This window comes from Crocodylus siamensis, chromosome 3 (assembly GCF_052110815.1).
Source record: "Crocodylus siamensis isolate JL-2025a chromosome 3, ASM5211081v1, whole genome shotgun sequence".
NCBI lineage: Eukaryota > Metazoa > Chordata > Crocodylia > Crocodylidae > Crocodylus > Crocodylus siamensis.
The window spans coordinates 86,559,744-86,578,762 of record NC_143397.1 but is presented as its reverse complement, the minus strand read 5'-3'; the positions used below and the strand labels follow the sequence as shown (position 1 = coordinate 86,578,762).

The following is a 19,019-nucleotide window of genomic DNA, read 5'->3' as shown; positions in this document are numbered from 1 at the left end:
GTATGCTTAGGGGCAACTAACATGGGTTCATCAGAGGCAGGTCCTGTCAGACCAACCTGGTGGCCTTCTATGACCAGGTCACAAAATCCTTGGATGCAGGTGTCGCGATGGAAATAGTCTTTCTGGACTTTCGGAAGGCCTTCAACACTGTCTCTCACCCCATTCTCATTAAAAAATTAGGAGATTGTGGTGTCGATGCCTACACAGTCAGACGGGTCACCAGCTAGCTGGAGAACCGCATCCAGAGAGTGGTGGTGGATGGGTCATTTTCGACCTGGAGGGATCTGGGCAGCGGGATTCCCCAGGGGTCAGTCCTCAGGCCCACACTGTTCAACATTTTCATCAGTGACTTGGATGAGGGGGTGAAAAGCACCTTGTTCAAATTCGCAGATTACGCTAAGATGTGGGAAGAAGAGGGCACACTAGAAGGGATGGACAGGCTGCAACTGGATCTGGACAGGTTACAGGGGTGGGTGGATGAGAATAAGATGGGATTCAATACTGACAAGTGCAGGGTACTGCACCTAGGGAGAAAGAACAAGCAGCATACCTACAGGCTGGGGAACTCCCTTCTCATCAGCACAGAGGCAGAAAAGGATCTTGGAGTTATTATAGACTCCAAGATTAACATGGGCCGCCAATGTGAGGATGCAGTCAGGAAGACTAACCGCACCTTGTCATGCATCCACAGATGCATTTCAAGTAGGTCCAAGGAGGTGATTCTCCCCCTCTGTATGATGTTGGTCAGGCCACAGTTGGAATATTGCATCCAGTTCTGGGCGCCGCACTTCAGGACAGATGTGGACAACATTGAGAGGGTCCAGAGGAGGGTCACTCAAATGGTCAGGGGACAGCAGGGCAGACCCTACGAGGAGAGGCTATGAGACCTGAATCGGGTCAGCCTCCACAAGAGAAGGCTGAGAGGGGATCTGGTGGCCATCTATAAACTGGCCAAGGGGGACCAGCAGGCAATGGGAGAGTCCCTGTTCCCTCAAGCACTACTGGGACTAACAAGGAATAACGACTATAAGTTGATGGAGAGTAGATTCAGGCCAGACATCAGGAGACACTACTTCACAGTCAGGGCGGCTAGGATCTGGAACCAACTTCCAAGGGAAGTGATGCTAGCTCCTACCCTGGGGGTCTTTTTAAAAGGAGGCTAGATAGACACACCTTATTGGGGTCGTTTGATCCCAGCATTCTTTCCTGCCCATGGCAGGGGGAAGGACTTGATGATCTGCTCGAGTCCCTTCTGACCCTACCGACTATGAAACTATGCAGAGTGGTCTTTTGTTCTAATTGTGGAAGAACATGGATTTGGGGGTATTTGAAAAAATGGATTTGGGATGCTGCTGCAGCAGTCCAGCTAGCAAAAGGGGTAGTGTTCCCAGATACCAATTGGCTGGACCCCAGAAGCTCCTCTGAGCGAGTAGCCCTGAGCTGCTTGCTAGTGCGGGTTTTAATATTCCTGGGGCCAGCACAAGACAGGTTTTTATACTGCTGGGGCCAGCACAGGTGCTGGCCCTAGGCTCTAGCTCCCCCTGGGTGCAGATCTGGGAGGAGACAGGCAGGGTTATTTTGCTTCAAGTGGCACGTTTTGCCCTACACCAAAGTGCATGTCTGGGCATGTGCACTGAAGTGAAAAGCCCCAGCTCAAATTTGCACTGCTCTGTTTGAGCTGCTGCAAGCGGATGTGCTTGCATGTGTGGACATGTCCACAGAGTAGAGATTTTTGGTGGTAGATGGCTCTTTAACTTAGTCGAAAAAGACATAGTAAAATTCAATAATTGGAAACTGGAGTTAGACTAGAAATAATATGCAGTTTACCCAGTGTGGGGCATTCAGTTTATAACAACACCAATATGTTGTTATTCTTCAGGATACTCTGTTTGGAGCCTCTAAACGATTTGCCCTAATTGAGACAGAATGTATGGACTTAATGTAGGAGTTCCTTGGAGAAATTCTGTGGCCCATGGTATTCAATGTGTCATACCAAGCATCATAAATATAGGTGGACTTAAAATATAAGTGTGAGGTTTGAATAACCCAGGAGATATTTTGTTGTCATTTACTGAGAGGCTATTCTGTCTTGTCTCTGGCCAATGGATTCTGATGAAGAATGGAATTTAAAGCAGTTAAAGGTGTGTCTGGATTTCCTTGCTACTTTGACAATATTGATATATTAATATGCATTTATATTAATACTTATAAATATCCATTCATCATAAACTGTGGGTACATTTCCACTATTAACAACATAATCTGAAAATATGTACTAGATATCAGTGCTGTTAATTAAAAGCAAGAGCTTATTTTGTCTTCTGCACTAGTCTGCGCTTGTGGATAGTATACCTGAAGGACCTGAAGAAGACAGCACTGCTGCCACAGTGGAAGGGATTACTTAAAAGAACAGTACTTGGCCTACTTTTTTATCTAACCCAAACAGAAGTTAATGCCTGAGGAAAAAGATGTCCTATGCCCTGAAGGAACTTTGCTATGGTTCATGGACAAGAGAAATTAATTTGAAAGCTGGAATATTCCATTGATGAAACACAACCTTACATTTTCCAAACACTGTGAATTGTCAATAGCTGATGTAAATTGTCAAGATAGTACATAGGCAGGGGTTGGTCTGGGAAAAAGATTGTATTTTAATTCTGCAAGAGAGATATAAAGGCTATAGACCAAAATATAAGCAGTAGAATAGAAAGTGCTATAAGGATGTTAAGTCATTTTTAAATGTCTATTTGCATGCAGTTATGGAGATGGGATTTAATTTGTTTTTTCTCCTGACCATTTGTATAAAGCCTTAACAAAGTCACACTAACAATCTTGTCTGTTATCTAGTTATATATATGCTTTGCCGAAGTTATTTTCTATCTTTCTAGGTCTCAATCTCCTAGAGGGGCAATCCCGACCAATCACATGGCAACAGTTTCAAATTGTAGACAATGACAACATTAGTGGTGTTCGTTTGGTCACAGTTGATGGCTTGAATCATGGGCACCTCACTGTAAGAGGTAATTTGCCATTGACTTTTATATTTGCTCTAGTAAGAGCCAAAATAAAATTCACGTCAGTATAATGTTATTAGCCTTGATTAGCCTCTGTCATAGACCGCTGTTGTTTAAGAGTGAAATTTCCCCACTCTACAAAAGTCAGATTAACAAAAACATATTAAGGTGCCTAAAGAAGCAGTTGGATGGCCAGAAAGATATTTTCAAAATACCTCAGTTGATTAGGAAAATTAATGGCAGTGAACTGTCTACTATACTTAGATGCTCTGAAGTCCCACTTGGAGCTTATCTGCATCTTTAGAAGTCTGAATACCTTTGTAAATCTATATAAAACCTCAAATCCCCAAGTCCTCAGTTCAGAACTTAACCTGTACAGAGGTCTTGCTACTGGTCCTATGCGAAGAAGTATTACTCAGGTGAACAAATTCATATGAAGGCTGTGCATAGTGGATGTCATTCTGTTCTTCATAACAAAGTGTAAATCAGGAGTGCAACTCCACTGAGTAGAGTTATATTAGTGTAAAGACAGTATGCAGGAGTGGAAAATATGGGCCAGTATGGCTTCATGTTGCTCTATGATATTTTAAAAGAAGAACAAAATCAAGGTTGTTTTTCTTTTGCAAAACTTCATTTGGAATAGCTGAAGTATCTCAACCTGTGCTTTTACCCAGAATTTCAATTAATGTTAGTTTGAACAGTGTTTGAACTGAGGGAACATAATCCAATACTGCTCTACAGGATTTCTTTTCCTTTCCAGTTTGTCAAACCTATACTGGATGATGGCATTAACTAAATCACTATAGGAACAAATCTGTTAGCTAACTTGTGCTCCCTCTGTTGAGTGGCTATGCTTACCGCACCTGAATAATAATGTGCAGTAGAGCTTATATGAAGATTGAGTATTTTTATAATAGCATTTTTATACAAATCTTTTTAGAAAAATATATTATTCTTTAAGAAGTGAATTTAAATAAACAAAAAATACATTAATTGAGTAACCATATTCCAGGTAAAATTTAATTACTTTCTTTTCCTGCTTCTTTGGTAAAAATGATGCTGAAGAATAATGGAGCTTGCTGACTTTTGAGAGCTGGACAGTTGACCGGACAGCAAGGGAACATTGGGAACCCCTTAACCTTGCTGACTTGTAAATAGGCATTTAGAATACTGAACTGTTTAATTTTCCAGTAGATTATAAACAATAAAATTATGGACCTAAACTCCTTCATAAGATCACTGTTAATCCTTAAATCACATCAAATCTTAACTTCACTGAGCTTTGATCTAGTGGGTGATGTAACGGTATTATTTAGAGTTTATTGAAGATGAATAGTTTCATTATTTTTAAAAACTGCTGGGTCTAATCCTTTATTCCATTATATCAGCTATTATGATGGAATAGCTCTACTTATACATTGATCAAAGTGAGAACTAGGGAATAGTTAAAATAGTTTCTTTGAAGAAAAATGGGACATCGTCACTATAACAACTAGAGATGTAAACAATCACTCCTTGTATTATGAACAGCATGTATGAAAAATACTATGAAAGATCTAATTGACTTTTCAGATTTTATGGGGTTTTTTATAAATTTTGCATTTTACTTAGTTTGACATGACATTTAGCTGCTTGCTATCATTCTCACTGTTACTGTCAGTTTTGCTGGTTCTTACTTATTAGCATAATGTTTTTTGTGGTTTGGGAAATGTTTAAACTAAGTTTAAATTTTTAATTAAAATTAACCCACTCAGTCATGAAATTGTTTTTTAAAAATATTTCATTTAATTGTTTGATAGAGAACAGCACAAATGATATAATAATATACCTCTGCGGGACAAAGTAAATATAAAAAAAGAAAGAGTTTTAAGTAGAGGCAGCACAAACTTCAAATATGCATTTTCTTTATTCTAGCAAGATATTATCTGAAGTCTTTGATGATACATGCAATGCTATTGCTATAGCTTTATAAACATTATATAAATTCCACAGCATTACCTACAATATATAAATTCATACTGAGATGTCAATTTCCATCAGCCATGAGCAGAACCAATGTAGCTGTGTTGCCCCAGAAATGGATTAGGAAACAAACTGTGATTGATCACAATCCAAACTCTGTTTTCTTCCATTCTTTTCATGGGAGGGCTGGCGTAAGAGCACTTCCCATGCCCCAGGGTAGCCAATTTGCAGCACACGTGTCACCAGCAGTACACAGATTTCATAAATTTCATAGACATTAGAGTTAGAAGGGACCTCATGAGATCATTGGGTCCAGCCCCCTGCCCAAGGGGCTGGAAGTCAGCTGGCATCAGATGATCCTGGCAAGATAAGCATCCAAGCATTTCTTAAAGGTATCCAGAGTAGGTGCTTGTACCATTTCTGGGGGGAATCTATTCTAGACTCTGGAGACTTGGACAGTAAAGAAGTTTTTCCTTATGTCTAGGCTAAAATGGTCTTCCAGCAGTTTGTGACCGTTAGACCTTGTCTTCCCTTGGTGGGCCCTGATGAACAGACATTCTCCCAGTTCCTGATGCACATCCCTTATATACTTATAGGCAGCCACCAAGTCACCCCTGAGCCTTTGCTTCTCCAGGGTGAAGAGTCCCATGCCTCTCAGCCTCTCTTCATAAGGCCTGTTTTCTTGGCCACTAATCACGCATGTGGCAAGCCTCTCCATATCCTTTCTAAAGTGTGGAGCCCAGAATTGAATGCAGTACTCCAGCTGCAGCCTCACCAAGGCCGAGTAAGTGGGAGGATAGCTACTTGGGTCTTGCTTGAGATTCATTGGTAGATGCAAGCCAGAGTTTCATTTGCTTTGCCAGCTGTGGCATTGCATTGGTGGCTCATGTTCATCTTGTGGTCAATCATAACCCCCAAATCTCTTTTGGTCGTGGTGCTAGTGAGTGTAGCACTGCCGAACCTTTAAGTATGATGTGGGTTTTTATTCCTGAGGTGGAGCACTTTGCATGTGCAGCTTCTGTGTGTGGCACGCAGCAGACAGGGGAAGAGACAGGCAACACAATAGCAGATAGGATAGGGAGCAGAAAGCAGAGCAGCAAATCAGGCAGTGGAAGGGGATCAAAGTGGAACTCAGAGGGTGGGGGGCTAATTTGTGGCATGCCTGATAAAAAGTTTGTCCCCTACTGCCATACCCATCCTTTTTCTCTCCCTTCCCCATATCTCCTCCTCTATCCCACCAGCCAGGAGAGTAGTGAGCTCAGTGACCTAACTAGTTGTAGGTGAATGGCATGCTGGTCCTAGGCATTTCCTTTCCTTTTTTGTGTCCTTGTGTGACAAGGCATTTAGCAGAATTTACAGATTCATTGGAATCTGACAGGCAGCTCTGTGAGCAGTTCTGCTGTGGCCTCAAAGTTTTGACCTCTGGGTTGTCAACCATGTGCTTTAGTACCCATGCCATCCCAGCCCTGCCCGAGGCACTGATTTAGTGGGCATGCCCAAATGGCAGCATCTGAGGAGCCTGTTCTGGGGCAACAGCCTGCATCTGGGGAAGTAAGAATGTAACACCTCCCCACTGCCTCCTTTCTCATGCATCTGTACTCAGGGCTCCAAACATTTCTAGCTATGCCTCTGATGAATGCACAGAGGATTCTCTCCCAGCAACTCTGATATCCTGCATAATAGCTGCCTTATTCTCTTGCCTGGACACATAGGACAAACCACAGTCCTGCCATCAATAAATTTCTTAGCACATATCTTTCTTCTAATGAGCAGTTAGACATCAAGCCTCAAAGGAAAGCCTAGAGCTAGGACTCCAGTTCAGCAGAGGTTACAAATAAGGGTCCTGCTCCAATGCCTACTGAAATCTGTGCAAATACTCTTGTTAACATCACTGAACATTAGAGTCAACTGTTTGCTAATTATGTAGCATGCTGTTATGCTATGTGTTATTGTGTGGCAAAATGTAGGGCCTAGTCCTAATATCTGTTGACTGATCAAAGAAGACTTCCTAGCGTATGGTACGCTATATGCCAAGTTGGACATAGCGCATCAGGGGCTTTTGCTTCTGTTGTATTCTGTAGCGCAATGTTCAATTTCATTCTCTCTGCACCATCCTATAAAGAGTTTTGTGGGAAATGCCAACGAAAAACCATGGGATCTCCAACTAAGTTGAACCTCCTTTCAAATTACAGGGATTGGAAATTCTCTAGCTATTCCTGCTTCCTGCTGATATTCCACAGCCTTTAGGTGGGGGAGTGTCCTGCCCCTGTTTGCATGTGAATCCCAGAGTTGGCTGGGACCCGCCCCAAAACATGATAGGAGCCCACCCTTGGCAGCTCCCAGGGCCAGGGACCAATCTCCCAGCCCTGGCTGTGATTGTGGAGCTGGGGCCAGGAGCTGCCTGCTGTTGGGGCAAGGGTGCATTGTCCTGGCCTGGGTTCTGTGATTAGAGCCCACCCTGGAAGCAGGCAATTGCCAGGGGCAGGGAGCAATGTCCCAGCCCTGGCTATGATCACAGAGTTGGGGCTGGGAGCTCACTGCATGAGGAGAGTTGCCCATCCAGCCTGGAGTTGGCTGGGACCTGCCCCAGAACAGGACAGTTCCAAGTCAGCCCCAGGCTGCATAGGGAAGTCTGCACATACAGTCCACAGCTGGCTGGGACCTGTCCTATTTCAGGGCAGGTCCCAGCCAGCCCCAGGCTGCACATGAAGACTTCCCCATGCAGTCTGGGGCTGGCTGGGAACTGTCCTGTCCTGGGGCAGGTCCAGCCAACCTCAGGCTGTACAGGAAAGCTCTGCTAGGCACAAGACTTGTCCCCATGTGCATGGGGTGGGAGAGCTCTGCAGCAACAGCTGTCTTGTGGCCTGTGCACATTAGGACGCCTCTTGATGTGTACAGGGCCAGGAGACAGCTGCCACTGAAGCTGGACCTGTGCTCCTTGTCAGTCCCTGGGCTAGCACCCAGGGGGAGCCTGAAGCTCCCCTGGGTGCTACAAGGGGGGCAGGGCAGGGTGAGGGCAAATCTGCTCCCAAGAGGGAGCACGTGTAGACATTCTGCTCAGTAGGCTTACTGCACAGTATTTTACTGTGCAATAAGCCTACTTTGAATTAATAGCATGTGTAGACACACCCAGTGAACTGAAAACAGTGGTAGTTTGAAATTGCTCATGTCTTCAAAGGGTCTATGCTGCAAATTGCCATTTTAAATTTAATTTGCCACTACAGTTACTGTTAGCATAGCTGCCCAAACCCTGTTTCAATCTATTTTAATGCTCTTCCTGTTGGATGTATTTTTAATGAATTTTTACCCCTCTTAAAATTCATAGAACATAGAACTGAATTAGAACCCCTGAGCTATTGAACACAATCATAGTCCCTTTGCCTGAATTATATACCTTTAAAACCTCTTCTTTTATTGTTTTGACAGGGGGGAAAGGATTCATGTTCACAGTCTCTGATCTTAAGACTGGAGTTGTTTGCTACCATCACGATGACAGTGACTCTACAAAGGATTTTGTGGTCTTCAGGATTTTTGATGGCCGACACAGTATTCGTCACAAGTTTCCAATCAACATCCTGCCTAAAGATGACAGTCCCCCTTTCCTTATCAGCAATGTTGTTATTGAAGTGTATGAAGGGCAGACAGTTTTGATTCAAGGCTCCATGCTTCAGGCTTCTGACGTAGACTCCAGTGATGACTACATATTCTTTAATATGACCAAACTATTGCAGGCTGGGGAGATTATGAAGAAACCAGGGCCAGACCTCATAGGTAATATAAGTTATCCACAGCAAAAAAGATTTTTAAATTTTTTTCTTAATCAAGGAAAATAGTCAGGGCTATGTTCCTCAGAATAATGCAGTTTTTCAACCATTTCTGGTCAGACATTTCCATCACAGAAGGGCAAATTTTGCTAATAGTTACTTTGTATAAATCCATTGACTTACAATGATGCTATTGTGAATTTACACCAGATTTACACTGTAATTGAGAATAGAATTGGCCCAGGGTCACCTCATTTTGAGTGCATTTCTTTAATTTTTTTTTTTACTAGAAAGATGTAGATGGTCAAAGAGCTTTTCTTGCCCTATTTGAAAGTTAGAGGTTGGTACTTATGAGATATATGCAGAGTGCAAAGTTTCTCTTGTTTCACAGCTGAATACAAAATATTTTTGTTAAATTTGTTCGATTGTCAAATTGCATAAATTCACTTTTGTCCTTTTCTCTGGGCTTTGGCATTGTCACTGAGATTTCTGTTGCTTCACTTTTTTAACAATCTTGAAGAAACATAGAGAGAGAGTTTGTGATCCCTTCATTAGCTGCATTAGACAAAGTAAAAAATCTTATAGGAGACAACACCTTCATGAAAATGAAGGTGGGAACAGAGTCAGTTGATGTCCTGGAAAGTTGGGATATAATTTTTATCAGCATGATTGAAAATTACAAATAGTTCTATGAAATGTGTTTTTTTTTATCTTTCTGATTCAACAGGATATCCTGTCACTGGCTTCTTTCAGAGAGATCTATTCAATGGAATAATTTATTATCGGCACTTTGGAGGAGAAATATTTGAAGATTCCCTGGAGTTTGTCCTTTGTGATAGTCATGACCCTCCCAATCTCTCAGAGCCACAGGCATGAAAATTGAGGATCTCTTGTAGAATGTGGAGTTAATGTCAAGACACCTGCAATATTTCCTAAATGGCTGTTGAAACCCTTAAGACTTTGCCAGTCCTAAAAAATTAGGATAGAACCTAAAATCAAGCTAAGTTCTCTCCTGCATGCACATCATCAATTTAAAAAAAAATCTTCAGACCAAATTCCCCATCTCATTTATAAATCTTCAGTTCTTTTTAACACCTTTGCCTGTTTGAAAATTGTAGGAAGTTTGCAAAAAGATATGAATGAAGACTTTGAACTAACCTTAAAGTTACAGATCTTAAAATGGTTTCTTTGATAGTATTTGACAGTTAATTTGATTAAATTTAACTTTGTCTTGAATTTAAAGGGACATTCCCAACATATAATTTGACTTGCTGGACTGCATTATAATGCAGCACAGGACAGCACAGCACAACATTCTGGTTATCATAGAATCATAGACAATTAGGGTTGGGAGGGACCTTAGGAGATCATCTACTCCAAACCCCTGCTCAAAGCAGGACCATCCCCAACTAGATTATCCCAGCCAGGGTTTTGTTGAGCCAATTATATATTAGCTATACAGAGAAACTGACCCTCATTTTCAGGTTCATTCTGAGAAAATATAGGTTTTCTCCCAAAGATGACAACACTCCACACTAATACATTTAATGTTTCTGCAACTGTCAATTTGGGGCATTACAGGCCACTTACAGTCCAATTATTGGGGGCCCTATTGTAGGCCAACCCTGAGTATAAATTGAGTGTTACGGTTCTTTTGTTTCTTTTGTTGTGCTTAAGGAAGTTTGACATGATATGACATGAACAATCAGGCCGTTTATTTTTACATGTTAATGAGTGAACATAATTGGGTTAGTGCCCTCCTATTGCTTAAAAATGTTTGCTACCCAGCACTGCTGTTGTAACCGATAGTAGCTAACTGGTGTAAATTGTAAGGTCTTCAGACAAAAAAAGAAAGAAATATCGCTAGTATAACTGTGTGCATGCTGAAGGAAAATATAAATTGAAAGAAGGATTTCTACTTTTAATATTTATTCGAGATGTTTTAAAAATTAATTATAGATACCCTGCTGGTTCCTCTGCAGCATGACTCTATGGACATTCAAAATATTTAGGGCATTTACAATATTCTAGAAAACCTGCAATGTTTTTCTGCATTTTTTATTTTAGGTGGTGATAGTGCATATTATTCCTGTGGATGATCAGCTTCCAAAAGAAGATCCAGGGGCTACCCGTCACCTGATTGTCAAGGAAACTGAGATTGCTTATCTAACTAAGAAACAGCTCCATTTCATAGACATGGAAGAAAAAGAGAGGGACCTCATCTACACAGTAACCACCTCCCCATTCTTCTCTTCCATTCATGGGTATGTGTGATCTAACGGACACTCCACATAGAAGAAAGTCTGATTCCATGTGGCAGGAGAGGGGTTGGTGGTAAAGTAAATATTGGTGCTTTGGTGCAGACACTACAGCTTCAATATTGTAATTGCCTCTTGTGCAGGTTAGGACTTTGCCCAAATGCAGCCAGCTGCAGGACTGAGGTCTACTATATTAATTAACTTGTGAGTTAAAGCCCAAAAAATGAGAGAGAGGCAGCATCATGTGGTTGAAAGAGAGAGATAGAACATACCATGATGGGGCAAGCTTTCACGCCTGGTGCAAGCACCATCCTACATCCTGTCTATGGGCCAGCCGCTCACCTCACTCTGCTACTGCGCCTTGATGTAATAGTATTGAGGTGTGAATTAGGCAGGAGGCTGCCCATTTTGAACCCCAATGTTTAGGGGGGTATCCGCAGCTTTGTTCCATCCTGTAGCAGGGGGCCTACCAGGGCTGATCTCTGCGTGGCCCGCCCACCTGTTCTTGGGCAAACCACCCGCCTTCTCGCCCGCCATGCCTTGGTCTTAATTGATTAATTAATAGCTGTAATCAGGTGGGAGGCTGCCCATTTACTGCCCCGCTGCTAGGGGGTGCTATCTGCGGCTCCATTCCTCCCCTACACCTCAGCCCAAGTCTCGCTGATGACATCCTGACGTTCTCATATGCGCCAGTCCCCCACAATAGGGCCCAGAATCCTGCTGTAGGACCCCTAACTGAGTTCCTCCCTTCAGATGGACTCTGCCACCATCATACTGGGCCACATATCTCCCTACACCAGTTCCCCTTCTGGTGTGGTCCCCTCGCTGGGACCTTCGGCTCACACTAGCCCCGGCCCACCTCCAGGCCAGTTGGGGCCCCAGGCCCCTGGCTCTTGGGCATCCCTCTCAGTGGGCCTCCTTGCCCTTCTGACCCTCGGTCCTGGCCCCCGCCTGGTCCAGTCAGGGGAAGCTCTGGCAGGCCTTGATGTATGACCCATACTCTTATCCCTGGGTCCTCCTCCACAGACGTGGGGAGCTGGGGTTACCTCACACCACAACTGGTGCCTCATGGTCTCACGGGGGACTCTCACTCCCCCCATGGGTAGCAGGTCATGGTGCTACTACTGGTGTTATATTCAACCCAAACTCTGTCTCTCCACATTGAAGGACTTACTGGGGTCAGGACTCAGCTCTCTGTCTCTGGCTGAGCCCCCTCTCTCTTCACTGGGCTCCACATTGCCTCTCCCTGGGGCTTTTGATCACTCCCCACTGTTGCTGTGGCTCCACAGCACTGCCCCCTCTCAACTGGGGCTCAGATGTTATATTTGACCCAAACTCTGCCTCCCCACATTGGAGGACTTACTGGGGTCAGGACTCAGCTCTCTCTCTCCCTGGCTGAGCCCCTTCTCCCTTCACAGGGCTCCACACACTGCCCCCCTCACACTGAGGGCTCCACACTCCTTGTAACGCCACATTACTCAGGGTCTTGGGGCTTCCCTCTACAGGTAGGCTTAGGTGGCCATAGCCGTGCCTGGCTCCACCTCTCCTCCTCAGGGTCTTGAACCCCTGTAGGGCTCAGGTGGCCTTGGCCACACCTGGCCTCTATCTCTCCTCCTCAGGGCTTGCACCCGCACAACTACCTCTGGTGTACGTGACCCACCCTAAGGCGCGGGCTAGGGGTTAAGGCGCCCTGACCCACCTTTCACTGGGGTGATCATTGGCCTGGCATTTCCTGGGGGCTCCTATGCCACTGGGAGCCCCACCAGGCCACCCACTCCCAGCAGGGTGTAGTTTCTGGTCATACCCAGGACCAGGAGCCTCCTACCATTCCCTACAGCTTCTCCCTTACCTCCAGATGAAACTCGGCAGCCTTCAGGCCAGGCAATGTTGCTGCCTTCCTCCAGCAGCCAAACTGCCTCATTTATATAGGCAGCCCTGAGCCTAAAATGGCTGCCCTCATTAGGTACCTAGAGACTGCCAGCTCCATGGCCTTAAAGTGGCAGGCACACCTAGTCCCCTGCCACACATCCCTAACTGCGGCCCAAGCCTTGCAGAAGGCAACCCAAGCAGCTAAACTCAGCCGTTCCCTTTGTCCACTAGCTGTGGTCCCCTTTCTTGGACCTTCGGCTCCCCCTTAGTCCCTGGCTCTGTCTCAGGCCAGTCAGGACCCTGAGCTTCTTTGCTCTGTGGGCATCCCTTACAGTGGGCCCCTGGCCCTTTTGACCCCTCTCTGGGTCCTGGCCCCAGCATGGACCAGTCAGGTACCTCAGGTCAGGTCTAAGCTGCATGTCTGCATACAGGGCTTTGGGGATCCCCCATTCCCAGTTCAGGTGCTTCACAAAGTGTACCTGACCCTGCGGGCTCACTCATCCCAGCAGGTTCAGGCACGTCAAGAAGCTTACTGGCCATCCCTGCATTATATAACTCGCCCAAAGGTGAGGGCTGAGGTTAAGCCGCCCCAACCTGCCTTACACTGGGGAGGTGATCACTCCTGGCCTTTACCTGGGGACTGCCATGCCACCAGCAGCCCCACCAGGCCTTCAAGCCCGGAAGGCCTGTTTTAGGTGCAGTTTTAGGTTATGTCCAGGACCAATGAGGCCTCCAAGCCATCCCCATAGTCTCACCCACCCTTACCTCCAAGGTGTTCCTGGCAGAGCTCAGCAGAGAGATGGTTCTCCTCTGCTGCCTGATCATGAACTGCTCTCAGCTCAGGGAGCTGGGCCTTAAAATGGCACCTTAAAATGGCCTCATCAGGCACCTGCCCCGCCCTAGCACAGTCCTTAAAGTGGCAGGCACTACCAGTGCCCTGCCACACATACCTACCGATATGTTTTCCCCATTTTTTTACTTGTTTCACTGAGCCTCATTAGATGGTTCTCTGATGCCATGAACACTATGTCCAGTTTATCCTTGTATATTGCAACACTTTCTATTTTTACTGGTATATGACAAATTTAATTGAGGCCTCCAAAGCTTAAATTGTGAAATACTATAGTTCAGCTAAAGACTCTGTATTAGTATTGGCAGAGCATGCAGACCCTCCCTTGGGAATCAGGTCCTCATTCGTGATAAGTGCTGTACATACAGCAAAAGCCTGGCTTGGGACAAAAGGGGAACTGGTCCAATATACTCACCCATACAGGATGTTTCACCTAACAACAGTACCTTCCCAAATATACCGAGGGAAAAGACTTAATTTTTACCATTGTCCAGAAGGATCAGCATAAGGATTAGCATTTTGACCTAGACAATAAACCTATAACTGAACAAAGTCTCTATTAGTTATGTGGGCACATGATTGATAGCATGATTGAATGAGCTAACTGGAAGCAGTACGGCTGAAATCTGGGAGGAGAGAACTCAGAGGCCACATGCTGAGGGTGACAGGAGAAAAGAGGCCTTTTAATAAGCATACCTGATATAAAGTAAGTCTATTCAAATGACAATATAAAGACTTTAAAAACAAAATCACCATAAAAAGGAAAAAATTGTCCCAAACAATTCCAAAAATGGCATACTTTTAATAACTGTTTGAGTTAATATGAAGAGCTTATTTGACCTGAACAAAGCAATGGCTGGGAAATGCAGCAGGATTTTAAAGATCACACAAAGAAAATTAGAGAACTTGTTTTAAAAGGTTAAATAATTATCTAAAATAGATTTGCCTGCAGTGATTATGTTGGAGTCCCCAAACCAAGGAATTTGTCTCTTTGGAGGGGCAAAGGTGCAAAACTTAAAATAAGAAACTTGATTTATAATTATTAATATCAAAAGTTTTCTTTACAAGTTGTAAAATAGCATCAGAAGTAACCGAGGTTGGTTAATTTTGGCCACACTATTTGTCTTCAATATATGACAGCAGAATCTTTCTGAAAAAATAAATGGGTTGCAGTTGCCTCTTGTCTTGCGAAGTGATAAATTTTTGCATGGAAACTGTTCTTACATCTCTCTTTTAAAAGACTGGGAAGTTGACTTGATAGAAAATGTTTCACATAACTGCTTCTTTATAAGATAAATGGAAAAAGTGAAGAATTTCACACAACGTAGAAATAATTTTTCCCTTTCCTAAAAGAAATGCAGCTGTGCAGGTGGCAGGTATGTGAAGAGCTAGGTTTTGAGCTGGTATAAATTGGCACCCTTAATGTGAAATCAGTGCCCCAGATGTGCAGGAAGGCATTGTTAGGGTCCTACTCATCGTGGTTTTGCAATCTTTGCAGAGTGAAAAACAGTGGTATCTGAGATTTTATGCAGAATTGCTGGAAAAAAAACTTACTAAAAATAAAATGCTGGCTCCCCAGTTGGAGCCAGTGGCCACTGTGGATTGGTGTTGCAACCCATGGAGGTGAGGGGGAAATGAGGAAGCCACCAGCATGAAGGGGAGCAGCCAAGATGTCAGCTGCTCCATCTGTCACTGATTGGCTGAGCGGGCTGCCTTTCATGCAGCCCCACCCTTCTCACCCAATCAGCAGTGAGCAGCAGGTCCCCTTAACCAATCAGCAGTCTGGCAGGAAAGGAGGGGCTCACCACAAAAAACCTGAGAAAATGGTGCTGGGCTCTGTGAGTGGTCTATGATTTTTCCTTCTTCTCGGCACACTTTAAGTAGATCCCAGGGCATAGGTATAGAATTCCAAAACTTTTTTTAGATTTTACATTATATCGTATTTATCCGAATCCAAGATGACTTCAAATTTAAGATGAACCTCCCATAATTAGAGTCTACATATGGAAAAATTATTAATTTATCATTTGCCATCTATAGAATCTAATTATGGGAGGGTCATCTTAAATCATCATCCCCCCTGCTGCAGGGCAGGAAACATCAACAGGGGGCAGGAAGTGGAGGAGTCAAGCAGTCTGACCCCCAACCCTTGCACATGGCAGCTTTGACCAACCCTTTTTCCCCTCCCTGCTGCTTGCCCTGTCCTGTGCCTATGTTTCCTGGTGCTTGCCCTTGCCCCCACCCCCTGCCACCTTCACCACCCTTGCTTGTGCCCTCCTTGCTTGCTTCACTCTGGGGTGCCTGCGTCCCTCATTCACATATGCCCCCTCCCTGAATTGTTTGTGGTGGCCCCAGCTTTGGTCTGGTCAAAGCCAGAGTAGGGCCAGAGCTGCCATCAACTGCTGCTTCCTGGCTGGGTGGGGCTGAAACTAGTGTATGTGCTCCATGCCAGGGCTGGAGCAGAGCCAGAACTGAACCTGGGACTCAGGGTAAATAGAAGCAGAAGGGAAGGAGGGGTTGGGGGCAGAGGTAGCATGGAGCAGAAGCAGCAGAGGGCAGGCAGCAGGGCAGATGCAGCAGCGGGCAGGGGAGGAAGAGCAGCTTATGGTACAGGAGGTGAGGTGCAAAGGCGGTGGGGGGCATGGCATTGACTGTGGCTCCAACTTCAAGCCCAAGCCAAGGCCAGAGTAAGAACTGCAGCAGCCACCCTTCCTGCATTGCCATGTTGAATGTTCTTTTTTTTTCCCTAAAACCCTGCCTCATCTTGGATTTGAGTTTTTGGTAACCTTCCCAATAGCTGTCATCCCTATGTTTAGTTTTCTATCATGATTTTAAAATGAATAATAAAGCCATCTATGATTATGAAAAAAAGAGAGCTATTTCAACGAAATTGGGGTAAATTGGTTTTGAAATGTGACGTATAATTACTTTTTCTTCCTACTGCTTGATATATGCTGATTAGCAATATTTTTGTGTATCTTTGTATAGCCACTCAGAGGCTGGAAAGTTATTTATGGTGGACAGCATACCCAAGCTAGTCAAGGATCCTGCTGCTCTGGCACTGAGATCATTCACTCAGGTTTGTGAAACTAAGTGATACCATATCTAGAACTAGGCACTGTTTAAGGCTATTTTCAGGTGTTATGTTTCTACTGGGAGAATTGCCCCTCCCTTGTAGAAATTGCCACCATACAGGTGTCAGTTCTCTTTCTCCCAGAGGAAGCAGGCCACCTTCCCTGAGAGAGGTCTTCTGGGTTACACCTGGAAAATCTCCCCTGCAAGAGAGTTTCTCTCACCAGAATGAATGCCTGTATGCTTCTGCTAGACTCCTCCTGTGATCAGGAGGAGTTAAGCAGCAGCTTCCCCTGTGCCGTCCCCAGACCAGGGGGACTCCAGTCTGGAGAAGGTTGTGGGGGGCATTTCCTCACAACTCAATTACTCCCAAACACAGAGGAGTTGATTTGCCATTACCCCCAACTCAAACTTCCTGAGACCAGGATGTTCCCACTCTGGAGAATGGGTAGAGAACATTGCCCCACTGCTCTCTGCTCCACTGCCACAGACCCAGAGAGGAGGGAGCAGTAAGCCAGTGCTCCCTGTGTTTCCCCAGGCTGGGGTGACCCAGTTCTGCAGAAGGCATGCAGAGTCTTTCTTTACTGCTCTACTTTCCTTGGGGAGCAGAAGGATTGGAGCAACCCCTTCTCCCCACACCTTCTCCAGAGCAGATCTGGAGAAAGAGTTCTAGTGGTAGAAATTTCCTAGAAATTTCCACTGCTAGTAATGAGTTCCTGTTCATCCCCTGAGGCTGAGTTTCAGTGTTCCAGGCATTTTTTTCCTCAAGACATTTCTTTTCAGGCAGCCAAAAGCTAAAAAATGGAGTCTAGCTCTAGATATTGGGTTTGACAGGCTCAAAATCCAGCTAATTCAGTTTAGTTTGAATTCCATTGGATTATGGAATCACAGATTCCTAGGTAAATAAGACTGGAAGGGATCTCAGGAAGTTACCTAGTCTTACCCCCTGCTCAAGGCAGGATCCTTCCAGCCTAAACCATCCCAGACTAGGGTGTGTTTGTGCATCCACAGATTTGTTTTCATTTTAAATGGTTTGTTTTGAAATTTTGTCTTATGCTGTAGTTGAATAAGTCTTATTCTCATTAGCAGGTAAAGTGCCTGTCTTCACATTTTACTGTACAGTTAAGGTTGCAAAACAATTATAATTATAGCCTCATAATTGGAACTCTGTGCCTGCAAACATGTAACCACATGCATAAGATTATTTTCTAGATGGAAGACTTTGCTGATAGTTTAATCTTCGTTAGTGCCTTGTTGTTAGCTGGAGGGAGAGAGGCTATGCAATCAATACATATTGCTAATGACAAATTCAGAGAGTTCTTATGTACGGATACTGCAGTGAATGTATACATAAAAGCTACACTTCAGTTAGCGTGCTTATTTTGAAGTCATCATAGAAAAAAAGGCTTTGAGTCTAGCACTCCAGCCCAGGGGTGGACAATTATTTCGGGCAGAGGGCCACTTGCTAAATTGTGGCAAACCATCGAGGGCTGCATGACAGGCAGCCAGGGGGAGATAAATATTAACTTTCTAAATTGTTTAGGGGCCCCATGGGCCGGATAGAATGACCAGGCAGGCTGCACCTGGCCCGCGGGCCACATTTTGCCCACCCTTGCTTCAGAGGGTTACTGATGATCAGTGTAAGGCCTCAGCCTTCCTGTTTAAGGCTATAGACTCCACTTAGACTTTTCACCTCCACAAATCTGGGTGCTTGTATCTCTGCCTCATTTGTCTGAAGTTAGATGTACAGCTACTGACATGTATGCCAATAACTGAACTGTAGGGGCAGAAATTCAGGTGTGCATTTTGTGAAAGGAGATCATGCCCACCAAAATGTCATCTTTCTGGAAAAGGGTTCCAGTGTTCTGAACTATAGTTTCCTTCTCTGCAGCATGCCGTGAACTACATGAAAGTTGCCTACATGCCCCCTATCCAGGACATTGGGCCTGAGCCACAGCATGTCCAGTTTGTTTTTTCAGTCAGCAATCAACATGGCGGGAACTTGTTTGGGATCTGCTTTAACATTACAATTCTTCCTGTCGACAATCAAACTCCTGAGGTACATCTCTATTTAGACATGCACTGGGGACAGAAACTTCTATCCAGCTATTCTTCCAGATATTTCCGGGCAGGGACAGGCAATTATTTTGGGCAGGGGGCCACTTAAGGAGGTTTGGTGAGCTGTTGAGGGCCACATGGGTAGCCCTGCCCCTTGATAGGTGCCCTGCCC

The 19,019-nt window shown here is 44.6% G+C and overlaps 1 protein-coding gene across 3 annotated transcripts in view; it reads left to right on the top strand.

The window, feature by feature from the left end:
* The window catches only part of FREM1 (FRAS1 related extracellular matrix 1), a 138,523-nt gene that overhangs the window by 48,580 nt on the left and 70,924 nt on the right, over positions 1-19,019 (top strand). For all 3 annotated transcript variants that reach the window (XR_016441269.1, XM_090038728.1, XM_090038729.1), the window contains exons 8-13: positions 2,889-3,020; positions 8,403-8,747; positions 9,468-9,610; positions 10,808-11,004; positions 16,706-16,796; positions 18,681-18,848. Coding sequence is in view for 2 of the 3 variants with exons in the window: in XM_090038728.1 (XP_089894854.1) it covers positions 2,889-3,020; positions 8,403-8,747; positions 9,468-9,610; positions 10,808-11,004; positions 16,706-16,796; positions 18,681-18,848 (1,076 nt within the window). In the remaining variant the exon portion in view is untranslated. The remainder of the gene's footprint in view (positions 1-2,888; positions 3,021-8,402; positions 8,748-9,467; positions 9,611-10,807; positions 11,005-16,705; positions 16,797-18,680; positions 18,849-19,019) is intronic.